Source organism: Gallus gallus, chromosome 3 (assembly GCF_016699485.2).
Source record: "Gallus gallus isolate bGalGal1 chromosome 3, bGalGal1.mat.broiler.GRCg7b, whole genome shotgun sequence".
In the NCBI taxonomy this organism is placed as follows: Eukaryota; Metazoa; Chordata; class Aves; order Galliformes; family Phasianidae; genus Gallus; species Gallus gallus.
The window spans coordinates 61464373-61490913 of NC_052534.1; the positions used below are offsets into that span (position 1 = coordinate 61464373).

Consider the following 26541-nt stretch of genomic DNA (forward strand, 5'->3'; position numbering starts at 1 on the left):
GCTGCGTGAGGTGAGCCCTTATACACCCAGCTAAGGATAGGACAACCAGGAGAGCTGTGTCTCAGTGCTTCATCCACTTCACTGGGAAACAAATGCATCCCAGCTACCCAAGCCCAGGGTTTTCCCTTGTAGTTGCCTAGGTGGTGGGCGCTTCATCACAGTACTGAAAAAGTGTGTGTAGTGGGAAGAATAAAGATCGATGTGCATAAAGGGTCTCCGTCCCTTTACGCGGAGACCACGATGTGCAGTGGAGCTGCACAGCCAAAGGAAGCCGCGTCGTGCCGGGTCCGCCGCCCTTCTGTCTGCCCGCCCCGTGGTCGGCGAGCGAAGGGAGAAGGCGACGAGAGGCCTGGGCTCTTAATCAGCCAAGAGCAGGACCCGGCCGCGACCAAAGCAACGACCGCAGCAGCGCCTCCCCCGGTCGTGCAGGGAGGAGCAGGGTGCGGGCTGGGCCCTCCCCGTCCCGCCGGCCTCTCGCGATGTTGCTAGGGTCCCTGCGAGACTCGGCAGCAGGCGCCGCCGGTTGCTACGGGCCGCGACTGGGGGAGACGTGCGGCCGCCGCGAAGGGAGGGCACCGCCGCCCCGAGGTGACTGTGCAGGGCTTGGGGCTCCGTGCGCGGTGGGGCGGGGAGGCGGCCGGTTCTGCTCCGGGGAGGGCCCCGCTCTCGTCGCGGGGCCTGGCGGGGCCTGGCTGGGCCGCTCAGAGCTAGGGGCTGCGCTGGACCGGTGGTGCGGGAGTGAACTGGGGCAGGGTGTTCTTTACTGTTAATCACAGTGCGAGGGGAACCTGGTGAGCTGTGTGCTCTTCTCCTAACGCTTTGAAAAACAAAAGCTGTTTTTATACGTGTCACGAGAAATCTGGTTGCTCCTAAACGTGATGGGCAGTTGAAGTGATTGACGATAAGAAATGGGAGGGGTGGGGGGTTCTGACACAATCCATGTTCATGTGGGCTGGAATCGCTGGTTCGTTGCTAAACGTCCGTATTCAGTGTTTTGCTCAGGCAAATGTTTCTGTGAAATTCCCCTTCGCATGGATTAACCTGGGCTGCAGCAGGGCACTTCCATCATCCCACAGACTTTTTGGTTGTAGAGTGATTTCACTACGACAAATTTGAACTTTCAAAGTGTGCACAAACTGGGTTTGGTGTGTTTTAGCTAAGAAATGGTAATTCAGATTTTGCAGGGAAGCAAGTGTGCCTGCTGAATAACCCAAACCACACACTGCTACAAGTGAATGTTAAGATAAGCAAGTTAGTGCTTATGTAAGTCACATAAGGCATTTCAAAGGGAGCTAGAGATAAAACTGCAACATTTCCATAATCTGTCTGCATGAATAATGTGAATGGTGCTTTCCAGGGATTGCTAACTGGTATTCAAACACCTACACTTCTTAAAATGCCTCCTGGCTCCAAATATCGAGGAGTTTTGGATATTTGTTTTTTCTTTTTCTTCTCCTGGGGTTTAGGATGATGTTAGGGTCAAAGTACAAGATTTATGAGAGTGGTATGTATATAGACCTAAAGTGAATTGACTTTGATTAAATGCCAAGAGGCTGTGATTTTTTTAAGGCAGAGGGACTGCAAACCAGGGGGCTACAGAATATAACAGAGGATTATAATTTTTTTTATTATTGTTATTTATTTTAATACTGTTTCTGGTAAGATGCTTGCATTGACATTGAATTATGTTTGATATGTTTACCAACTGTACTACTTGCCACAGAGAACTACAAACTCAGCTACTCCATACCTTTATTGAAGGATAACTTCTCAAATTGGAGCTAGATGAATGATTTTTTTTTTTAAGTTTCATGAAGTGATTTATTACATTGTCTCTTCCAAGTGTGCATATAGTTTATTCACAGGTGTTTGGAGCATCTTTTGGTTGACTTATTTTTTTCCTAGAGTTCTCTAAATCATTCTTCCTCAAATAGATTAGAAATACACAAAATAGGGCTAGCATTAGGGATTGGAAATATTCCTTGGCATATAAAGAAGTTTAAGCTGTGCATGATTTTAGGCTTATTAAGTAGTGAACTAGAAATTGAGGGGTTTTGTTTGGTTGGCAACCCTTGAAAATTGAACTAGTACGCTGTCTTCTGGACTTAACATATATTTCCCACTTCTGCTGCTCTTTGTACAGTAGCTGTAGTGTTGAAGCGGCAGGACTCTGTCAGGTCACTCTGCTGTTGATACCATGGGAAAATAAAACATTTATGATAATTTCACCTCGTTCTTATTACTTGCAAAAGCTTCTAGCACCTTTCACGACAGGCACTGCTGTAGCTCTGAGTGAAGGGATACAAAAATCAGAACTGGGCAGCAACAGTGCTTAAGTAGAAGGTGAGAGACTTCTACGGGTTTCTCATCAAGACAGTCATTACATTTGTGGAACTTTTTTTTCTTTTCTTTTGTACTTATGGGGTAGTCTTCACACAGTTACAAACAGAAGCAAAATACTCACAGTTTTCTTAATGCATTAAGAATGTTGCGCTAAGGTAACAGAAAACCCATTCAAACTGATTTGGTTATATTAATTCCAGTTTGTTGGAAGATAGGCACTATCAAATGCTTCCTGTTTGTAGTCATGTCTTTTTTTTAGCATCATCTCATGCTTTTGATAACAGGCACAAAAATTGAGGGTTTTTGTTGCATCTTAAGGTAAGAATAAAAAAGGAAACAATGAAATCATTTTATTCTTAATTTACTTCTTACAGATGTCTCAGTTCACAAATGAAGATGAAGCTTTGTTACAGTCCATGCTTAGACAATTGCTGCAAAGCGTGAAGGAAAAAATCACTGGGGCTCCGTCAGTGGAATGTGCAGAAGAGATTCTCTTGCATTTGGAGGAAACTGATGAAAATTTTCACAAGTAAAGATATTTTTGCTATTTTTAACATCCAGGAGTAGGTAAAATATGTTGAACATGGTATTCATGGAAAATGTTCACCGTTTATGTCAATGTGTGAATGAACAAGTACGTATTTTTTATAGAGAGACTCCTGTCAGTAATCAGATCTCAGGAGCTGTTAATTTAGAGAATACAATGAATTCTGACATTTTTTCACTCCTGGTGATACTTTATTCTTACTGTAATCATTTTGTAAGTTTCTCACAAACAGCTCCTTAGTTACTACTTAGTGCACATGCACTCATATGGTGCTAAATACAAATACAAACAGAAGTTCAAAGAAGTCTTAGCTGAAGACTATCGGGATGTTTTTGACACTTGCAAGGCAATATAATTTTGTTTATCAGAATAAAGTAAAATTTAAAAATGTTACCTGACTTCTATTTTTGTTGGTTCTGTGTGGCTTAGTTTACAGAACCTTTGTATATCTTATCAGTAAGTTGTTTCTTAAATTTACATTTTGCATAAGATGGAAATACATCACATTCTTTGTTAAGTCAAATGTGAACTTCCATGGTGCTCTAACATGTTTGCTTTTCAGCTGTGGAGGATTTTTAGGATGCGTCTATGATGAGTCAAGGGAATATCAAGCTTAAATGATCTTGAAGAGATTTTAATATGGACCAGAGTTCTGTGACTTGATTTCTCTTGAGAAAGCTGACTACCTGGTATTTAACCCCTCAGAAATGGAACAATCTGGAATTTACTAAAATTTGCATGGTTTTAACCTTGTGTTGTGAGTGGTAGAAGATACGCAAAAGTTAATAAGTGAAATAGTGAGATTGTACATAAACTCTAGTTCTGTCATTTTCACTTTCATCCATTTGTATCTTTCCAGTATACTAAATGCTTTAAAATAGAGTTTTAGTTCATTTTAAATTTGTTTTACAAGTTGTATCAGTTTTTTTTAACTTTTTAGAAGTCTTTAAGACTTTGAGCTCCAAACCTGAGAGTAAAAAGCTTGTTATATCAAAATTAAAAATTGTAAGCAGCATGCTTTCATTTAGAGGACATATATGGTAAAATGAATAACATGACATTAATTCTGTCAGTATTTTTTTCTGAAAAGCTTCTAGAAGAATTATCAGGGTGAAGGAGGTAAAGTCTACAACTGGTGGGAGTAAAAGAATAACATTCCAATTCTGAACACTAAAACTATGGCATCCATTATTATTTCTGGTATGGTAAAACACTGACATACATACAGATTCTTCATTTTCATGAGGGAAGTTTTAACATAGAATTAATGTATGGTATGTCAAGTAATGCTCTCAATACAGGATGCGAGTATTACTTTCTGATGCTGGAATATTTCTGGAGGTGTTGGAGTCTTGACATGTTCATGACCCACAGTTGTATGGATGGGTTTTCATGGAAGTTCAAGGAGATCATATGGAGCTTTATGACTAAAACCATTAGGAAGTACTCTCCTTGACACTTATACCATCAATCCAGACTGCAGGTTCCTCTGTTAGCAGTGTGTGCTTTTCCTTTGTTCAGCTCTGCGTTCTGATCAGTATTGTTTCTGTCTCATGGTTGTCGTATGTCAGCATTATTACCAGGTTTTGAGGCCTCACTTTAACGTTTTCCACTGTGATGTGGGAAATAGAGACACAGAGTCCTCAGAAAGCAATTAAAAAGGAAATTTGAATCAATTTGAAGTTTAAATGCAGTAATAGAAATCAGGACTTCTTTGGTTTGGTAGATTTCTGTTTATAAGTAGCTGATACATTTCTGATACATATAAAATTTAAATCTTGAAGTTTCCTTTAGTTTTTGTTGTTGTTTTTGTTTGTTTGTTTGTTTGTTTTTGCTGGAACTTCCTTTGTAAGACCAGCCAGATCAGTGTGACTTACTTCTGCATGTGTAGGAGTATTTTTAAGATGTCTGAAACACTTGTTAGAAAATGTTTTTAAGGGGAAGAAGGTAATGCTAGGATTTCAAGAAGGCATAAAGTGTTTGTTGTGTATGTGAGAGTAAAGCTGTCACTATGAAAGTGTATATCATGGAAATGTTACTGCCAAAAAACCAAACAAAAAAAAAAATGGGGGAGAGTTGTGTGAAACCTTCTATCAAGTGGAGAGTTGGGCAATTTCATTATTGCAAAAGTAAAAAGCTAGCCTAGAAGGCAGGAGAATGCGAATAAATGTGTTTACATCTTTCTTGAAATGAATTTCTATTACTTTCCTTTAGAACAAAAGTGAGATAGGAAGGGAAATAAGCAGGAAATTGAGGGGAAAAAAAAATAGAGCTGTTACACCTGATACAACTTGAGGTAGGCAATTCAATGATAAAGTATGTATTATAATACAAGATAAAATTTTCTGTGGTTTTTTTTTGTATCTTCATTATAATGTGATTTTTTTAATATATCCAAGAAAAGCAAGAGCTGCTAACTTGTAACAGTTGCTTTTATTTACACTTTATAGCTTTGCCTCTGTACTTACATGATAAAGGGGTTGGAGGATTGGAGCTTGATAATCTTTAAGGTCTAAGCCCAAGTCATTTTATGATGTGATTCTATAATTTCTGTTTGAATTTTTCTTACTGTGAATTTATTGTAACTAACACAAAATAGTTACGGATGTGCTTTGGATGTGCATTGAGAAAATGAAAATAAGACAGTGATATATTCATGATGCTCAAAGTAATGTTTTTTTTTTTTTTTTAGTTTTAAATTTGAGATTTCTTGATACTTTGTTTTTGTCTACAAAACCTTAACAATTTGATACTGTTTCTTCCTAGGTTATGTTGGATATTGAAGAAAATCAGTCTTTATTGCGTGTTTTCACAGTTGAGGTTTATTTCTCTGTAAATCCTTACCTTAAAGTAAGATACCTATGGGGAAAGATGTTAATACAACATCGAAAATGTTTGAGAATGTTCACAAAGTAATGCTACATTTCAATTTTGGATGTTTGTTTCAGCTATGAATTTGTGAAATACCTTAGGCAGTATATAAATAATACTCTGGGCTCTGTGATAGAAGAAGAATCAGAAAAATGTACTTCTACTCAAAATCAGACTGAAATTTCTGGCTATGATACTCTTGTCCAACATGTTACTAAGAAGACACGTGAATCAAAGCAGTGAGTATATGCATGTAATTCACATTTTTTGTTACTTCTTGGTCTGTCTTACCTTTCTCTTTCTTTTAGTGATAGGACAAGGGACAATGGTTTTGAGCTCATGGAGGGAAGGTTTAGACTAGATGTCAGGGGGAGGTGTTCTTAGAGAGAGAGTGGTGAGGTGCTGGAACAGACTGCCCAGAGAGGCTGTGGATGCTCTGTCCCTGGAGGTGTTCAAGACCGGGTTGGATGGGCAGCCTGGTCTAGTACTAGATCTGGAGGTTGGTGGATGGTTGGGATTGGAACTTGATGATCCTTGGGATCCCTTCCAATCCAAGCCATTCTATGATTCTGTGACTCTGTGACCTGTACTCAAGACCTTGAATCAGGATGCCATGTTCTTTTCTGGTTCTGTTCAAGGCTTACAACAGAAGAGGAACCGACAAAACAAACAGTAACAATAATTAGAACTAATCTGTTGCCTCAGGCACGGATCTTCCCTTCAAATGGATTTGCATGTTTCCTGCTTAAGAACCTCTCACTCGGGATAGGGTTATTTTAATGATTGTTTCCTTGATTGGTTTTAGAAGGGCAGAAGGTACCTGCATATTTTGTTGCTCATGGTGGATTTGCAGTTTTATTTTCATTGTTGTTCATGCACTGCATCTAGATCTAAGTAACATTATGCTGTATTCACTGTAAGTGACCTAATTAGTTATGTGGGGTTTTTGAATTTGTTACCTCTATGCTCTAATATGAAAATCCTCTTTACTTTGAAGATACAGAGAAATGATGCATGCCTTGAAGAATGTCATGATGGTTGTAGTAGAGTCTTTAATTAACAAGTTTGAAGAAGATCGGATGTGTAATAAGGAGCTGGATAGTAAAAGCAAGAAAAAATGTCAAAGTGATTATTATACAGACAACTATTCTGACAGTGACTCTTCGTTTAATCAAGTAAATGCATTTTCTCTCTATGTTATGAAGTAACCATGATACTGCAGAATTTCTGCTAGCAGAGATTGAGAGGCAGCCCTAGAGAATGATTAATGCTTCCTATCTTCGATATAGTTGAAAACGAATGAAATGTCATTCTCACACTTTGAAGTACTGAGCTTACGCTAGTTGCTTGACCTTTAGACAGCATATACTGGAGATGAATCCTGTATATACATATATATAAAAAAAATATATATTTTATATATAAAGTACCTATGCAGGTATTGCATAGGCTAAGAGAATAATAGTTAAAACTGTATTTTATTCAACTTTTTGTAATTTTGCTTCAGAAGCCAAATAACATACTTTATTTCTGGTCTGCTTCACTGTACTGTACTACTTAATGAGTTATTGTAGGGCGTTTTATGAAGATACAGGAAATTTTTAAGTGAAGCAAAGCAAAACTCATAAGGGAAAATTTTATTTCTGTAACTTTACCTGCAGCCAAACCTCAGAGAATACTTGACATCTGTACTAATTTAACAATAAATTCAACATTTTGAAGTTCTAATTATTAAAAGTAAATTAGATACAGAAAGACTGATGATTTTAATCTTCTGCTATTCAGCTTAATAAAATACCTGAATGTTCATAGTATAATGTGTATTACAGAGTTATACATTCATGAGTCAAGAACAGTTGCAGCTGCTCGTGGAAAAGCTTGACCCTATACAGCCTAAGGAGGTAAGTTTAAAAGAAAAAATAAAAGGTTGATACAAATTAATGTTTATGGCATATTGGAACACAGACTACTGTAAGCATTCTTATGTACGTAAGTGGAATCTTGTCTTGGTTCATGTATCTGTGCTTCAGTGCTCTAAGTGCACGGCAGTGCAGTATTTCATTCATCATAACAATCTGGCTCAAAAACTGTAGTTGCAGCAAGTATATTATTTGATTCTGATCAGGAGTTTGTGTGCTATAGATGAGCACTTTTAGTTTATAAAAAATTGTTATGTGAGAACTTAAGTTGAACCATGGTTTCCTATATACGTATCTTTTGGTCTTTTTGATAAATTCCATGTTGTCCTTTGCATTATCCCTCTCAGGAGAGAGATGCCTGCAGATTTGCCAACAACCCGAGTTGAATATGTAATGTCCAAGTTAGGTGTGCCTTTCTGTCAGTGGCGGTGCTAATTTGGGTCTGTGACCTCCAGTCAGCTGCTGGGGATTTTGAAACTCAGAAAAACTGGTATAAACGTGGTGATCATGTAAGCCATGTTTTCTTAGAAACCTGGGTAATAAGTCTGATACTATTAAATATGGTTGAAATTTCGTTTGATTTCAGTAATACGAAGTGACTAGAGATTACAATTATCTAAAAATCAAATAGTTACTTAAAATTATTTAGGTTGTGAAGCTGATGAAAGTTCTGTAAAATACAGATTGTTTAGTAACTGTATTTCCAATTTTAGAGAACAGCTGAGGGCAGTTGTAGCATTTGGTGGTGTTTTTCATATATTCCCTGATAGCAAAATACTTGATAACAAACAGAAAGTAAGACAGAAATAAATACAGTCCTTTCATCTAGTATTGAAAACCTAATCTTATAAAATGTTTTTGTTGCTTCATAATATGTATGTTTTTTTTTTTTTTCCATCTCATGAACGTCGTGTTTTTTCCTAATCACCAAGGGAAAGTATTTTGGGACTCCTTATCTGTCGTACAGCCAAGTCAAGTTCTTCCTTCCTCCAAACTGAATTGTAAATAACTTATTTGAAAGGTTGCTCTGGACAGATGTGTGTTGTCTATCTTTCTGACCCTTCAGGTTCGCCAAGAAGCATTGCAGATGCTGTGCTTGTCCCCTCCATCTGATGTATTGAACTCTGAGTGTTGGCCAAATCTGCGTAAGCACCTGATGATGTCTCTGTCAGATCCTGATGCAATATTCAGTGTAAGTTAGTGTTCTGTATATAGTTATTAGATATGTTGCCGTAGTCAACAGTACTGAAGAAGAACAAGAACTTACATGTATATTATGAGTAGTCCAGCAAGGTCCTAAGGCATTTGTTATTTGTGTTTGTGTCAGATAAAATTTTTGAAGCTAAAAAAAAGACCTGTATGATTCCAACAGGTCTTGATTTAAAGGATTACAGTAGGACTTCAGTAGATTTTTTTTAGACATCACGGTACTCTTCTATGTGTTTTTAGTGAGGGACGAAGAGGTTTGAATATTTTAAAAGAAAACAAAATGTTGACAAAAATCTTGTGAAAAACATGTCATGTTAACATTTCCTATTTAAGTCAGGCATATAATCCATATAATCCATGATGATGAGAAAATAATACACAGGAATATGGCACAGGCAATGAAGAGGAAAAAATACAGCAGCTCCTTAAACTACTTTCAGATTATTTATTACGCCAATTAAGCCTTTTTTTCCTTCTTTTTCTGAGTTTCAAAGTGATTTTCAAATAAATGAATGTTGCCTGAGCTGCTGTCATGTATTACTCTTTCAATTTAGAAGATCTACAATTGCTCTGTTTTAATGCTAGTTACAGTCGTTGGCATGTTTAATGACATAAAAAGCATTAATGTTAACAGAAAATTACAGTAATATCTGCCAATCAGCTACTTTGTATCTTAGTGAGGCTTTGCACAGGTGCTGTCAGTTGAAGTGTTCCAGTAACATTTCTAGTGTGCTGGATGTTTCTGTAGTAGCAAACTATATGTTTATAAAATATACATCAGATCTGTAGAGATAATAGTACGTTAGGAATAGTGTCACTACATATAGTTTATTGTGCAATACTGATAGGCAATTCTATGACTATGTAATACATTGCTTGCTTTTTCTCTCAGGAGAAAATTCTTAGGTTTTATGCGAAAACCTTTTCTTCATCTCCATTTAATATGGCAAGAGAAGTCTATACAAGTTTAGGTATGTGCATTAAATTACATTTTTGAATTTGTGAGTCATGTACTTCCCAAAAAACATTTACTTTCTACTATGAAACTGTATAATTAGTCTGTTTTGCCACTCTTGTCATGGAGCTGGGCTGTTTTTTTGTTTGTTTGTTTGTTTTTTAGCACAGCATTTGGAGTTTTACTTCTTTTCTGGAGAATATTCTCTTCGTATTTCATCAGGTCTGGATGTATCTAATGCAGACGTAAATCATATACTTAAAAAGGTATAGATGAACTTTTCATGCCTTTTATCTTGTTTGTAGTTCTTGAAATGTCAAGGATAATTTAAAAACTTATAATAATGTTAACAGGTTCGTCTGCTAAATGAATACCAAAAGGAAGCCCCATCTTCCTGGATTCGTTATCCAGAAAAGTATGTCACCTTCAATAATTCACTGCTGTTTCTCAATTTATAGATATATATATTTTTTACATATAATTAGATGCATGTAATGTTAGCAAAGTACTTTAAAAGTGTGCACAAATGACTTGTCAGTGGAAAGGGATAAAATAGCAGAGGAAAAGAAAAGTGGAATAGAGTAATTGCATAGGAGTGACCAAGGATGATATTAAGCTGTTTATTAAGCTTTCAGAGTGTTTTGCAAAGTAACTAATGTGACATTTTGTGCTTACAAAATAAGTAATTATGTAAGAAAGTACACATTGTTATTCATTTCTTTTTTAGTAACGTAAAGAATCAATGTACTTATAAAATTGAGTTTAAGATAACATAGTTGATAGTTAACTTTTACCTAAAGAGCAAGGATTTTGGTTTAGAAGACTACTGACAGATTTAAGTGATTTTTGCTTTTTTTTTTTTTTTTTTTTCTATTTATGTCTTAAGGTACATGGAGGAAATAGTGGAAAGTACATTGTCACTGCTGTCAGTAAAACATGATCCTAATCATCCTGCCTCTCCAGACTTCTTAAGTCCAATCTACTTCTTGGCTCTGCTGGATATCAAGGCTATGTGGTTTAAAAAGTGGACGGTAAGCAAAAAGAAAGCAAAAGAAAAACCCACCAAAGTTGTAGATTCCAGACATATCTTGAAAACTTTGCTTGTAACTGTTTTTATCACAGATCTATTGGGACGTTGATAACAAGCTACGGTAATAAAAACTGTAATTAAGGAAATCTGGGTTTCTTTAGGCATTTAGATCCTTTGTCCTTTGACACTAGTCTCTCCCTTCCTCAAGAGTACAGTTACATATTAAGCTCCACAAATTGTCTGCCCCGGTGGATGTTAAAGATTTTTGCAGTCTGTCATTTTTAAACTTATAATTTACAATTTACTTAACAGCGTAAAACATGTAAAATACTTCAGTCCTGTTGTTGATTTTCTGTTTTACTGTATGTGAATGTTCTGCTGCACATGCTGTGGAGTTTTTCTAACTTTTTTTTTTCATCTTAATCTACTGCAAACAGAGGCTGGGTTGAGTATAATATTAGTTTAAGCAAGCTGGAGTTCAATACATTGAATATATATTGTGCACAGGATCCCTTGTGGGACAGAATTTGAAAGAATTTTGACTTTTTTCATTCAAAACTAAAATTTATGTATTTGGAATTGACACTACTTCTTCTGTGTAATTTTAGCATGCACATTACAGCAGAACAGTGATACTTAGGCTTTTGGAAAAGAAATATAAATCTTTGGTAAGTATTTCCCAAGGGTATTTCTATATGTTTCTTGTTTTTGCTTTGTTCTTTCTGTGAGAGCTGTTCCACGTTCATAGTATAGATGAGGCTGGATGTGGCTCTGGGCAGCCTGGACTAGAGGTTGGTAACCCTGTCCGTGGCAGTTGGTTTGAAACTAGATGGTCTTTGCGGTCCTTTCCAACCCAGGCCATTCTGTGATTATCTGAGCCTTTTTTTTTTTTTCTCTAATTTTATCTTTGATTAAGTGTACCAATTTTTAATCAGAGCAGGTCGCATATCTTATCTTTATTAAGTGGAATTTTGAATATTTTATAGCAAGTGTTTAAGTAGGATTATTATCTATTAATATCTTATTTTGCATCCTTATTTATAATTATTTCTGACATTGTATAAAAATAGAAAATGTTGCATGAAAAAAGGCAATAATAACTCTCTGAATTTGGATGTAAAGTGACTCAGAAAAAAATCGTATTCTTGAAAGTGTGATATGAACTCTTAAGGATTGAAAGTGTCAGCAAGTTAAATCAAGTGACTTGCAGCTAAAAGGTTATGATAGGAAATCCATAAGCAGGATAGTTTTATGTGATGTATAAGCATAGAGCAGAGTAGTTTTATGTAATGGTGTGAAGGTAAAGGAGGCATGGTGTTTCTTCTTTTTGTGCACATCTGTAACTTTTTCTCTGTCAGTGAAAAACTCAAGAGATCCAAAATGTAGTGTCTAAACATAGTTCTTTTTTCATGTGCTATATTGTGTTTCATTTCTAACTCTATGGTGATAAAATTTCAACGCATATATACAGTGATTGTAATTTTTGTGAATGAATATTATGTAATAAAGCTGGAAGCACCCAGTAATCAACTGTAAGGTTTAGTAGATATAATCTCAACAAAGTTTTTCACATATGTATAATGAAAATCTTCCATACGAATGATCACATGGCAATCGTGGATTGTTATTAACTTCTCAAAATGCTTACGTGTTCTCTGTATTCTTGTTTGTAGATTCATTGATTGATTTAGCATGCTTATACAGCTGAAGCTTGTGTTAATGTGTTTTAATAGCCGTGTAAACTTTTGCATTCTTTTTGTTGCCCCTTCCAAAGCCTTGAAACATGAAGTAGCTTCAGTGATGTGGATTTTTACATTCTTTTATAAATGGGCAATACTAGGATACCAAAGTAAATACATTTATTGTAAAATGACGAGTATTGTGTTATTATGTACTCTTTTTTCCTACAGATTAATGCAGCTGTCCAGCAATGTCTTGATTATTTTGAATATTGCAAGGCAGCAGTTAGTAAAACTCCAAGAGTCAGTGGCTTCTCTCAGCAGCATCTTAGTGAGTCTTTTTGCATCTATTGCCTTACAAACTCATGTATTCACATTCACAGGAACACATCCTGTTTGTTCTTTTTCTTAATCAAATATTTTATGTCTGACTTTTGAGACACCACTAGTAGTAGCTGTTAATTATTTCCACTCTGTATATAAAATGATCTGCATGTATTATAGACACATTATAGGTAGTAGCCTATAATGTAATGTAAAGTAAATTAATAGAGTCAAGTACTAATTTTTGTTGTTGTTGTAGATAACGAGCAGAAGTTTTTTTATACTGGATCAGAATTGCAGTACATCTATTTTGTTCATTCACTATGCCTTTTAGGCAGATTGTTGATTTATAAGCAAGGCCGAAATCTCTTTCCAGTACATCTGGAAAACAAAAAAGGTAAGAGGAGAGGTGAGGAAAATGGAACCTTTTGAGCAACAGTATATTTATACGTACATATGTTTCAACTGCAGTATTGTAGATGTTACAGAATGAAATTCTGTTGTAGCAATTCTGTGTCTGCCAGACTTCGTTAAAAGATTACATAGATAATTGTCAGCTTCAGCACTGTTTTTTAATCTTTGACGGATATGGTTGAATAGAGCATTTTTTTTCCTAATACTTAATATATATATTAATTTCACACTGAAGGAGAGTAGGATCAGTATATGATTCAGTTTTTCTAGCTATGATTAATATCTTTTGTCATGGCAGTTGATATAATTGATTGGAAAGAGAAGTGCTTGGAGATTTCACATGTGTAACAAAATCAGTACTTCAAACTAAATATAATTTTACCAATTAGGGTTTGACTTAATTATATAATAAAACAGTATGGAGGAAATGATTGATAGCTATGGAACAGAGGTATTAGTAGGGACAGGAGAGATGAGATGGAAAAGCTTTTGGAAGTCCAGAGAAGTCTACGTTTAGTGATACACAATGTGATAACAGTCACAGCTTTTCATTACATTAGTATCTCTATTAATCCAATATAGAATTAATTGCATTTCTAGATAGCAGTACTTATGTCTACTAAAGATTTATCATAACTCCAATTTGAGGATCAGACCTTAAGAGACCCAGTATAGGACAGTTGTGAGGAAGGAACATCCACTCACTGAATCATTTTTTTCATTTATATATTATTTGTGTAATTTAAACAATGATCTTTTGATGATGCTTACTTTTTTCTCTCCCCTAGAAAAGTAAGTCTCATCCTCTGTGTTTTAAGTGTCCTCTGCTTAATGGATACCAACCCTTTCCTCACAAATTTATAAAATTACAGTCATACTTGAGTTTCCAGAGTGCTCTTTTCTTTTTATTATAGATTGCATATCCCTAACTGATCTGTTGGTATTATTTGCTCGACTTATTTATTACTCTCCAAGTTACTCAAAGGAAGCTTTGACAGCACATACAGGTAAATGTTTTTAATATATGCTAAAATGTATAATAATAGTGAGACCTCTGGTAACATTTAAAGAAATAATAATTTGGGTCTGTTGTGCAGATTTTTATCTTCTCTTTCTCTATAATGTTTTCTCCCTCTAACTGTTAAACCATTGCTTAATGAAAGTGTTATTTATATTATTTACATAGGCTGCATACACATGTTTGTGTAACTTAATACATACATTCATAATTCTTGTGTTTGCCAGACAATTACTCTCCAGCAAGTCTCGTTATGGAGATTCTGCAAGTTTTCTGTGATCAAACAGGGTGTGCTGCTGACTGTTTATATACGGATGCAGTGATGGATGCCCTACTTGATCCTCTTCAAAGTTTACTGAATGGTACAGAGGTTTGTAATAGTCTTCAAAATAATTTTTAATTGTGTAGTATATTATATTTTTAATATTTTTTCAGAAAATTTATGTTGTCATGTGGTAACTCCAGTAGTATTTTCTATGTTAGCTATTATAGTAAGCCTTAAATAATATATATTGTCATTATCATTTAGCATTTAATGTCATTATCATTTGTCATATGGTTTTTCTCAAATCTTGTGAATAGTAGAAAAAATTGAACTGTAGTGAGACCAATCCCTTTGGAAACATTTTTGTTTGTTTTTCTTCCTATGCTTTTTCCTATTTAATATGTTATCTTTCTAATCCACTCTCTGCTATTTAAGAGGAAACTTACTTTTATTAATTTCTAAGTTTGGCTGACATCTTGAAATTAAATGTTCCAGGTAATAAGTATGGGCAAAACATTTAATGCTGTATGGAAAATTGCAGTTTTCTGAATTGGTAAAAGGAAGAGATTTAAAAAAAAAATCTCTGTAAGAATTGTACAAATCTTGTGAAATACTGTCTACCTTTAAGTACTTAAAAATTTAGTTGAACTTGCCTGGCAAGGAGGTTTAAGTTTCATCCTATCCTATTGTTTTTGTTTTGACAAGATGCTTTCATTGCCTTAGGTGACTATAAATGTCAAGAAACGGAAATTGAGGACCTGGATCTAGTGTGCATTAAGAGCCTGAGCTATGATATTTGAGGGAAATTAATAGCTGAGAAGTTCTTAGTTTCCTGATAACTCAAGTGTACAAAAGGCAGTCTAGATTCCTAACTTTAATACCTCACCCAGATTCTTAATGTTTTTAATACTCTCCTGATTATTTTTTCTGAGAAGTTTGTGAATTTTTAGAAAAGATTCTTCATGTTAATGCTTATAAATATCTTAGTCTATCAAAAACGTCCCAGTGCTTACAGTATTTTCAAATATTTTAAAGCATTTATATCTATAATGTTTAAAACTATAGCTTTGAAAATCTTTATCATGTCAATACTCTTAGTTCTTTTGCCAGTGTCTGTACTGAGCTAAGTAGCATCACTTACACATTTTATTTTATACTTATGGATACTTTTCAGCTTTCAACTGATTACTTCAAGTTGTCATGATTGCAGACTGTAAAAATGTAGTGCAGATTTTTTAAAGGACTAAAAACTGTTAAGCCTGAATATACTTGAGACACTAATTATCGAATTTAAAAAATAGTACTGAGATGATAATGCACAGATTGGCTGAGATGGAGGGCTGGGTAATGCTCCAAGCAGTCTTTATGGTCACATTGGATTCTAAAGCATAATAGAGACAAATATATACAGTAGTAATTTTTTAGTTGGTAAGGTAGTAATTCAGTCTTTAACAGCTCTTCATTTTCTCTTTGTTTATGTATGTGATACCCAGCTGTCACTCACAGATAGCTGAATTCTCACCAATTATAAGAAATCATGCAACTTAGTAACTGATTTTTTTGAACAAAAAAACAAGTCTTATTTAGGACTATTTAATGCCCAGTAGCTGTAGCATGCTATGTGTGTATTGTGAATCTGAAAAGTGCCGTGTTTCTTCTAATGAAGGTACAAATTGTTTTGTATCCAATCTGGCAAACCAACAACTAGGAAAGATTAGGGGAGCCCTTTCTCTTTTACAAGAATTGTGACTATTCTTGCTTCCCAAGCAAACCATTGGCGCTTTGTAGACACCCAGGAATCCAACATTGCAGTGAAAGACGCGTCTTTCTAATGCTGGATTGTGCCTGTCTCAGATTCTGAGGCCTGCAGCCATGTACCTGGCTTCATTTGAGAATGGAAAGCATTGGATATGCATACAAGGCTCCTTAGCTGCATGGTGGGCCTAATGAACAAACCCTTGTGTTATTTGGACCACACATCTGCTTTAATTAAGAGTAAAGACTTTACCTGTTAAGCAGTGTGGTATTGTGTATTTCCAGTAGAGAGAGAAACTTGGTGACTGTGAGCAGAAATTGTCAGAACGATTTGTTTGTGAGCAATAGTTAGGACTTTTTGACTTCTGCAGTCTCCAAGTTGCTGCTGAAGCATAACTAGTACAGAATATAGTATTCACATTGAAAATAAAGTACTATGTGTTTTTTCTTGCACAGGGAAAGCAAAATAGAACAATTCCAAAGAGAAAGTGACAGCATAGTGTTTTCCTTCTTTAAAGTTCTAAAGAACCAAATGTAGTAATCTAAAAATAAAATGTCAGTTCTTTTAACCCTCAGTTGCACAAATAATTTTAACCAGAAGAACCAAAGTCCAAATAATATATATCTCTGATTACATTGACTGCTGGCATTAATGGTAAATTCCTTGAATTGTAAAGTAATAATGCTATTTTTCCTTGGTGCACTATATAATACACAGATCTACCTGTGAGACAAAAAGCAGGGGCTGAATTGCATAGCACTGTGAAAATCCCTTCTCCCATGAGTCCAGCTGGCCTTGATGAATAACAAGAGTGGAAGGATTTGAGCAGTGGACTTCAGCTTTAGGGTAGTGGTGCTCTGCTCTGACATACTAAGCATTTAATAAATGCCACTTGGAACAGTACTTCTCCTTAGCTCATCTTTGCCTAAAATTCATCTCACTGTTGACTCTACCCTGTTTTCTTGGGTACAACATCTGTTTATAAATCTGGGTAATTTGAAGTTTCTGGATGGGAGAGACTCTGGTTATCTCCTGACTGTATATTCACAGAATCACACAATAATTGAGGTTGGAATGGGACCTCTGGAGGTCTTCTGGTCTAAACAGGGCTACCTAGAGCCTCTTGCACGGCACTGTATCCAGATGGCTTTTGAATCCGTTTAAGAAAACGCTACAATCTCTCTGGGTAACTGGATCCATTGCTTAGTTGCCCTTAGAGTAAAAGAAAAAAGTTTTTTTCCTCATAGTCAGACTGAGGTGTACAGACAGGAACAGTTTTGTTGACCACATTTAAGACCTAATAAGATCTGCAGAATCACAGCTTCTGTATACTGACAGATGCTGGGTACATTTCCTCCCCAATTATCATACCCCTGGTCTTGGCTGCCTATGGTTAGTGTCAGCTTAGGTAATGGGGTGAAGCCTTGAAGAGTGATGTTTGAGAAATCTCTGTCAGAAAGCCTCAGCAGAGACCCCCCACTGCCCCAGTCACAGCAATGCAGCAATGTCTCTGCTAATAAGCCTCAGTGTGGACTCAGTCCACTCTCCTCTCAGGAATGTTTTTAAAGTTCTCACCCTCATTTCCTGCCTGTACTGTGTTACAGCAAAACTGCAGTCGTGTGTCCCATTGATTTGAGCCCCAACCCAGAGACGAGGCTTGGCTTGTTTGAGCTCAGATCTGCCTTGTCAGTGTTGAGTTGCATGGTTATCACTGGGCTGTGACTAACCTTAATTGCTCATTGACTCAGCTTCCTGACTTAACCTCAGGCCTCCTTCATCTCATTGGAAGGGATCTGAATTGTTGGGTGAACCTGGTTGCCGTCGCAAACCTGATCTAGTCCCTTTGCTTGGGTGTGGAAGGACTGCCTGCCCATCTGATGGAGAGTCACTGCCTCTGGTTGCCTCTTCATCACTCTTGCAGTTTTCCTTGCAGAGCAACCTGTGCTTGCTGCTCCCTGACAGGTTCTTTGTGTGGACTTGTATTTTGCTTGTCTACCATTATAATAATAAGTTCATTTACTAATGAGTAATGACCTGTTTAGGATCTATTCAGATAGGACAATCACGAGTGATGGTAACAGACCAAACAGTCTGAATCCTAGTGGTAAATGCTCAGGCCTTCTTTGTTACAGCTCTGTTGTTCAGTGCTCTGATGTGAACGTGAAATTGGCAGGTGACTTTTGTTCTGCTCCAGCAGGGAAGGCTTCCTCATGATTACAGAGCAAGTGACTGTTTAGGCTTACCACTGCCTAGATATGAGTTGGTTGCAAAAGATCTTCCTGTGCAACTGGAATTCCATGTCTTTCCAAAGTGCTTCCAATGCACATGCAGCAAAACAAGAGTTAGCTGTTTCTCGCCTTGACTCAGATACTAAGATGGCTTAGAATCTTTCCACGTTCATTGTGGGAAAAGAGAAAAGAGTTTGGAAATGTCTGTTCTGTGTATTTTGTAGTCATTAGATTTCTGCCATAATCATTAAAAGTGGCAATTACTGCCTTCTGTGATGTGGATTTTTATGTGATGGCATTTGAGCATAGGCTGCCTGCCTTTTGTTTAAACCATTGAGCAGACATCAGAAAGGTGACCTTCATTCAGATTCTGCATATATAAGCTAGACTTGAATAAACAGCTTTTACTAAAGCAATGAATTTAAAACTTTTTTTTTGGCTCCCAAACAGGTATATATAAATTGCCTTGAAACCACTTTAATTGATGTAGCTGATATTTTGGCAAGGATTGCTGCTGCAGAAGATGGTCTTCCTGTACTTCTTTATGGAGGAAGTAAAAACTCTGCAAAAGAAAGTAGGTAAGAAGACATTAGTGAATAACATCAGTGAGGAATTTAATGAATTGCACTAGTCTTATGTGTAGAGAGACTCAGTTTTAAAAATTTATTTGTAGCATGTTTTGTTTGTGTTTGAAGTAAAAATATCTCATTATCAAATGGGAATTGTTTTCGAGAATGTTTAAGAGAGATATTTATGTGTATAACCAGGTAAAATCAAACTTCTAAGAAATATGTGGGTCGCTCCAAAAGTAATGCCTCCTACTTGTTTCTGTAGAAACTACAACAGATAAATAGAGCAAAATAACACTATTTGATAGAGAAATTCTCAGCTACAGAACACTACATTTCAACATTGTCACCATGATTAGCTATGCATTTTCACCAGTAATGAGCAAGAGCCTGCATGCTGCGCTTGTGAAGGTCCGCATGGCTGTACAGAATGTGGTTTGTCTTTCACACTAGTGCTGCCACTGCTGAAACACACCATCTCCCCGTTGTTTCACTATGCAAGCATCCACTGTTTTGTCTCCATAAACATTCAGCAAGCATTGTTGAATGGCAGTGGGTGCAATATTTTCCACATGGAGGAATTCAGTGACACACTCTTGCTTCGTAAACACTTCCATATCAGACACCGTTTTGTCAGACTGCCCCTCTGCTGCAATCTGTAACAATGCAACAGAATATAATGGAATACTGATGGGAAGCTTCAGCCTCTACTGTCATACCAACAACATGTCTCTGACATCAGTGGCCAACATTATAAGAAAATAGGAGGCATTACCTTTGGATCTGCTATTGTATGTTTGTTAAGGAAGATTTCTGTGTTTTACTCATTTTTCTTATCCATGTGAGAGCTTTATTTTCCTTAAATGTAGTTCCAGTACAATTGTAGTGCTCTTGTTCGGGTCAAAAGCCTCTATTCTCTATTTTGTTTGATTTAGAATAAATATTTAAAAAAAAAAACAGCAGCCTAATTTGATGAGAAAGTAGTTTTTAGTACATGTAGTGGAGGCAGATCTTGTATCAGAAACTGACAATTGTAACATTACAGCTATTTTAGGATCTGTGTAGTACTGTAGTACTATGTGTAGTATATATATATGTGGGTGATGCTCAAATGAAATAGAGTAGTAAAACTGAGACTAGCTTTTAAAAGTATCTAAACTGAACTCATGAAAATAAGCCTAAAATCCATGACTATACATTATTTGGAATATATATCTTCTGAAGTGGGGGAAGCTCAGAAGTTGCATACATTTTTAAGGAGGTAAGAAACACAAAAGCTTTTAGAGAAAAATTTTGGGGAAAATTTTCTCTTTGGAGAAAGAGTTGTTCTTTCCATTACTAATCTAGAAGTCAGTTGTCAGGTAGGAGGAAGGAAGAGCAAAGACAAATTTTGACTCATGAATGAAGAGTACTGATATCCTTAACTGTGATTAAGCAAAAGCTAGGATGATTGTCTTGTAACTTTCTCCAACTGGACTCCTATAAAAAACAGTTTGTGTAGTTCCTGGCCATTTGGAAAAGATGTTAGACAGTGGCTGCATTTTTGTTTTATGTGGACCCGTAGCTAAAGTAAAATCACTTGCTCTACGTCTTTATTTGGATTGCTGCTGGAAGTATTAATATATTATATTATATATATATTATACATGTATCCGTAGTGGGTCATAATTTCTTTCTACTACTCCTAGAAAAATATAACTAAGCTCTGACAAAGGATTTTTTTCAAGGCTCGTTGAAGACTACAAACCAACATTTTAAAAGTGTTATTTTATTTCCAGTCCTACAGCTGTTCATGTAATTGTTCAGTTTACAAAGAAACTTCTTCATGACGACATTTCTCTTTTATCTGGATCCGAGCTTTTGCAAGTTGTTAAAGGAGCTTTCATTTTTGTATGTCGTCAGATGTACAGAACATGTGAAGGCCTGCAGATGCTAATTCCTTATGGCTTGCATGAATCAATTGGAGAGGCCTGGAAAAAGGTAAATCTTATTTTGTACTGGGAAGTTGAGAAAAATCTTACTTTGAGAGGTTTAGCTTAATGTGACAGTTTTTCCTTAGTGTAGATTCCTCTTACTTAAGAAGTGAGATGAGAATGCTTGGAATTGTTCTAAAAGTGAAATTTTACTTTTCAAAACTTCCTTTTGTATGTAAATGTAGCAGAAGCTTAAATTCAGGCTTACGTGTCTTAAGATTAAACCAGGAACTCTGAAGATGTATAGGTAGGCCTATCATTCATTGATAACTCCTTTTTAAACATCGTCACTGATACTAGAAATCATCTAATGTTCACTGTCTGTCTGCTTGGATTTTAGTAAAGCATTTGATGCTGTTTCCCTCAGTATTCTACTGGAAAAACTGGTTGCTCATGCCTTGAACAAGTGTCCAGTTGTCTGGATGAAGAGCATGCTGGACAGCCAGCTCAAAGAGTCCCAGTGAATGAGTTCAGTCCATTTGGCTGCTGGTCTCCAGTGGCGTTCCCTAGCAATCAGTGCTAGGGCAGATTTTGTTTAACATTTTTATCAGAGATCTGGATGGAGGAAATCGAGTGCGCCCTCACTGAGTTTGCAGGCAATACCAAGTTAGGCAGGACTTCCTACTTCACAGTAGGAAGGCTTTGCAGAAGGATCTGCAGGGGCTAAATCAGTGCGCCAAGTTCAATCTCATGACTTTCTACATGGGTAAGTGTCGGGTTCTGCACTTGAGTTGTAACAACCTCATGCAGTGGTACAGTCTTGGGGAAGAGTAGCTGGAATGTTGTCCAGCAGAAAAGTACCTAGAAATCCTGGTTGGCAACTGGCTGAATGTAAAGCCAGAAGTGTGGCCGGTTAGTCAAGAAGGCCAATGTCATCCTGGCCCGTGTCAGGAATACTGTGGCCAGTATGACTAAGGAAGTGATTTGTCCCTTTGTACACACCTGAAATACTGTGTTTGGTTTTGAACCCCTCACTACAGGAAGGATGTTGGGTTACTCTGGTGTGTGCAGAGAAGAGTGACTTAAATATTTGGCTTAAATGCTTGCCTTAAATGATTAGATGCTACTGAGATATTCTCAAAGCTCAAGGGTTATTCTCAAAAATGAATGGTCTGAAAAACAAGACTTATAAGGAATGACTGAGGGAATTGGGGTTGTTTTGTTTAGTGAACAGGAAGCTGAGGAAAGGCCTCCTTGCTCTCTTACAGCTACCTGAAAGGAGGTTGCAGTGAGGAGAATGTCCAGCCTCTTTTCTCAAGTTTTAAGTGTTGGATGTGAGGAAAAGGGCCAGGAGAGATTTAGACAGTATATTGGGAAGGATTTTTTCATGGTCAGACACTAGAACAGTCCACCCAAGAAAGTGATGGTGTCCCCATCTCTGAATGTATTTGATAAGTGTGAGCATGATACTAAGGAATGTGGTTAAGTGATGGGATTTAGTAGGTCAGGTTTGTGGTGGGACTTGGTGATCTTGGAGCCTTTTCTAACCTGGATGACTCTATGATTCTGTATTTGTCAATGTCTGCTAGAGATCTGGTCTTCATTCCTGGTCTGGGCTGTTTTGTAAGGAAAAACTCCTGAGATGTGATCTCAATATTTAAGTTAAACCAATTAAAAAATATATTTGACAAATATTTGACTTAAATGGTTGACTTAAATGGTTAGATGCTACTGAGATATTCTTGAGAGACTGTAATAAGATATGCAAACTGGAGTTCTTCTCTTACCTGTGTGTGGATACATTATGTAGAGCGTACACTTTCACTTCCATCTGATTACTAGGCCAGTGCATTTTCTGCTTGAAAGATCATGGGACAACTGTTAAGTGTTCTGCTTTCTATTATAGATTTAATGAGCAAGATATATAGATCCCTACTTTATTCACTATTTTTTTTCTACTTTTATTGCTTCTATAATCATATGCAGTGTGAAACTTCTTACCAATTATTATTTAGGTTGCTCTGAAAGTAATGCCTTCTATTTATTTTCATGGAAACTGCAGCAGGTACAAAGAGCATAATAACAGTATTTGATAGAGCAAATTTTTAGCTACAAAACACTGCTTTTTAACATTGTCATCATGATCAGGTATGCATTTTCACCAATGATGACAAGCCTGCATGTTATGCTTGTAAAAATCTGCATGACCATCCGAAATATGGCTTGTCTTTCACACCACTGCTGCCACTGCTGAAACGCACCACCCACCGCCTCACTGTGCTCACATCCACTGTTTGGTCTCCATTAACACTCAGCAAGCATCGATGAATGTCAATGGGTGCAATTTTATCTGCAGGGAAGAATTCAGTTACACGTTTGCTTCATTTGCACTTTCATGTTAGACACCATTTTGTCAGACTGCACATCTGCTGCCATCTGTAAAAATGCAACATTTAAATATTAGTGGGAAGTTTCAGCCTCTACTGTCATACCACCAACATCTGTCTCTGATACCAGGGGCCAGGATAATAAAATAGAAGGCACTACTTCTGGAGCAGCCCTCATGTTATTGTTAAGATAGAAGAATGACACCAGGTGCTACTTGCAAGAGCAGTTTTAAAAAAGTTCACAGGGAAGTAGAATTCAAACAAATGTTGAAATTATGACAGTAAATTGGGCAATATTTAGATAAGGGTAACATACAAAACTTCAGTTTTGGCTTCAACATAAGCTGAAACATTATATTTAAACCATAGATAACAAAATTCTCAGTGGAAAAAAAAACCAACAAATTTAAGCTGTGTTACTTCACTTTATACTGAAAAATGGAATCATCTTTTTTTTTTTTTTTTTTTTTTTTTTTCCCTCCAGTGATTGTAAAATATTTTCTTAGAGGAGAAGGATCAAGCCAAGCTGGAATTAAAATTGACTAAAAGACTAAAGACTTTTTTTGGAGACAAGGAAGCAGGAGAGCGATTGATTGCAAGGGAAACAGAATGGAACAGCTATTCTTGTTAAATGCTGTATGCTTTAATTATGCTTAGAAATGATTACAGTGTACGCTAAGGCAGAAAATATCAGATAAAACATGAATGGAAGACTTAGATCATTAGCTTTCAGGGGGAATGGTTTTAAACTGGGACAGGGAAGGTTTAGGTTGGATATTAGGAAGAAGTTTTTCACACAGATGGTGATTTCAGATTTCACACACTGGAACAGGTTGCCCGTGGGGGCTGTAGATGCCCCATCCCTGGAGGCATTCAAGGCCAGGCTGGATGTGGCTCTGGGCAACCTGGTCTAGTGGTTGGCTAATCTGCACACTGCAGGGGGTTTGAAACTCGATGATCATTGTGGTCCTTTTCAACTCAGGCCATTCTATGATTCTATGATTTCTCACTGCTTTCATGTAAGGGTATTATCATGAAAGCATAAATTTTGATAAAAGAAATAAAATATTACAACTATAATTATTATATCACAGGAAATTCAAATTCCCATTATAAAATGTTGTTTTTGAAATTTACATTTTTCTCTGCCTAGAGAACTTCAGAATTTTATTGAATTATGGAGTTTAGTTCAACTTAACCATGAGGTAATTTGTATAACTCAAAAATCTGTCAATCATTTTATGCTTTCTTGTTATGTAAGCAGTCAATCTTACTTGAACTAACCTGTTTATCTATTTAATGTTTATCATAGTCAGGCTGGCATATGCTATTGATGGGCATTTCCCGTTATTTGCTCTAAAGCATCACATCAACTATGCATTTTCAAAATACTTGTTTTGCATATTAAAAAAGCTTTATTATGATACAGACCATCATTTAGACAACTTGTTTTGACATACAAAAGGAAAATAGCATGAATGTTTAGAATTAAATCATGAATCATTTAACTGACAAAATTCTATTTCTTCACATCACTTTGAAGGTCAGGAGTCTACATATTCAGGACTTCAGGAATCAACATTTTAGTAAAGCAAATTCTCACTGCCATATTGATTATTTTTTATTTCTGTTGTTTAATCTTAAAGCATCTTCATTTTGAATCCTGTCTAAAGTAAAAATAAAAATTCTGTCCAAGCATTAGTTACACGTGTTTGAAAGATAGACTGATAGTTTGTTTACATCTGCCTTACATGTCTTTACATTTTAAGACTGATGGAGGAAAAAAAAATTCATGGCAAATCTTAGTGGAATTCTGAGACAGAAGCTAGCATTTTTGTACAGATGATGATAAAAGGGAAGCTTACCCAGTCCAGGATAAGTAATTAGTTTAATATAGGAATGTTTTGCATAAGTATTAGATCATAAGAGAATAATTCCACTGTGTTCACTGAAATTAACAACTGCTCTCATTTGAATAGTAAAGTGTACTCCTTATCTTGAGAAACGTTGCTAAGTATAAAGTGTTTTTCACAAGTTATTTTGAAACGGCTTTTTAATTAGAAATCTCACCAAATATATGTGTTGGTGTATACACATACATAGAATCTTTGTTTGTAACTCTACATGTATCCATACCTATATATATATAATTTAATATAATTCATAAATAAAATAAAAATTGACAGAATTTCTCAATAAATTTGATACTGGGTTATTAGTTCAAGAGACTGCTGTTTCTATTACTTGCGACAGAAGCAGAATAAAAGTTACTCTGTTCTCTGTTTCATTTTTTTGTGTGAGAATTTTTCTACCTGGGAGTCTAATTAAAAAGTAAAAACAAAATATTTTTGAAGAGAATTTTTATAATTAAGAAAATGTAATAGCTTTAAGTTGGTTTATACACGAGGGAAAAAAAAATAAAAACAACACAAAGAAAGAGCATTCTGAGATAAAAAATGTAAGTGGTGTAGTATATTCTATAACAAAGTCTAGACTACCACCTGATCACTGATGTTTTTTGATGTATTATGAGAGTGACCAAGATTTGGAATTTTAAAATGGAGTAAGTAAGCAGTAAGAGTGGTTATTTAGTATTATTTTTTATTATTATTATTTCACAGGCAAGTTTGCTTTCAGAAAGAGTACCTACTCCTGTAACTGGTGCAGACTGCACATCATCAATAAGTCTAGACTCAAAAAATGTGTAAGTATTGTTGTTTGATATTTGAATATGTACAAATATGAATGCCCAATTTGGAACTGAAACATATTTCTATAATATGTATTTTTTAGGAATTTTATAATATGTATTTCTTAGGAATTCTTCCAGAAGCATAGTGTGAGTGATGTCATCCTAGGATGTGTATCAGTTGAGTCACAAAATTGTTCTTGACCTTCAATGACTTCTTTGGCATGCACAGTTATTTCTAATCTATGTTAAACTGACTTACAGTTGAGTTGATTCTCTTTGACTTCAGAAATTGGTTTGAGGAAAATGTGAGTTAGAAAGCATAAAACAAAATAGCTGTCAGAATTTATCTAATGGCTTTGACATAGTGTTAATTTAAAACTTTTTCTGAATGGTATCTGTGCTGTCAAAATACTGTGTAGCAA

At 36.0% G+C, this 26541-nt stretch overlaps 1 protein-coding gene across 8 annotated transcripts in view; it reads left to right on the forward strand.

Annotated features, from left to right (window-relative positions):
* Window positions 1-498: 498 nt before the first annotated feature.
* TBC1D32 (TBC1 domain family member 32) overlaps window positions 499-26541 on the forward strand; it is an 87886-nt gene continuing 61843 nt past the window's right edge. For 6 of the 8 annotated variants that reach the window (XR_005858242.2, XR_005858241.2, XM_004940260.4 and 3 more), the window contains exons 1-18: window positions 499-588; window positions 2718-2872; window positions 5839-6000; window positions 6759-6936; window positions 7591-7662; window positions 8747-8872; window positions 9782-9860; window positions 10010-10110; window positions 10198-10259; window positions 10731-10875; window positions 11483-11542; window positions 12785-12884; window positions 13137-13274; window positions 14206-14298; window positions 14537-14679; window positions 19009-19136; window positions 20906-21107; window positions 26049-26131. Coding sequence is in view for 6 of the 8 variants with exons in the window: in XM_004940260.4 (XP_004940317.1) it covers window positions 2718-2872; window positions 5839-6000; window positions 6759-6936; window positions 7591-7662; window positions 8747-8872; window positions 9782-9860; window positions 10010-10110; window positions 10198-10259; window positions 10731-10875; window positions 11483-11542; window positions 12785-12884; window positions 13137-13274; window positions 14206-14298; window positions 14537-14679; window positions 19009-19136; window positions 20906-21107; window positions 26049-26131 (2027 nt within the window). In the remaining 2 variants the exon portion in view is untranslated. Of the gene's footprint in view, window positions 589-2717; window positions 2873-5656; window positions 5741-5838; window positions 6001-6758; window positions 6937-7590; window positions 7663-8746; window positions 8873-9781; window positions 9861-10009; window positions 10111-10197; window positions 10260-10730; window positions 10876-11482; window positions 11543-12784; window positions 12885-13136; window positions 13275-14205; window positions 14299-14536; window positions 14680-19008; window positions 19137-20905; window positions 21108-26048; window positions 26132-26541 lie in introns of those variants that run through there. The other 2 variants (XM_040697624.2, XM_025149168.3) reach the window with 2 other exon arrangements.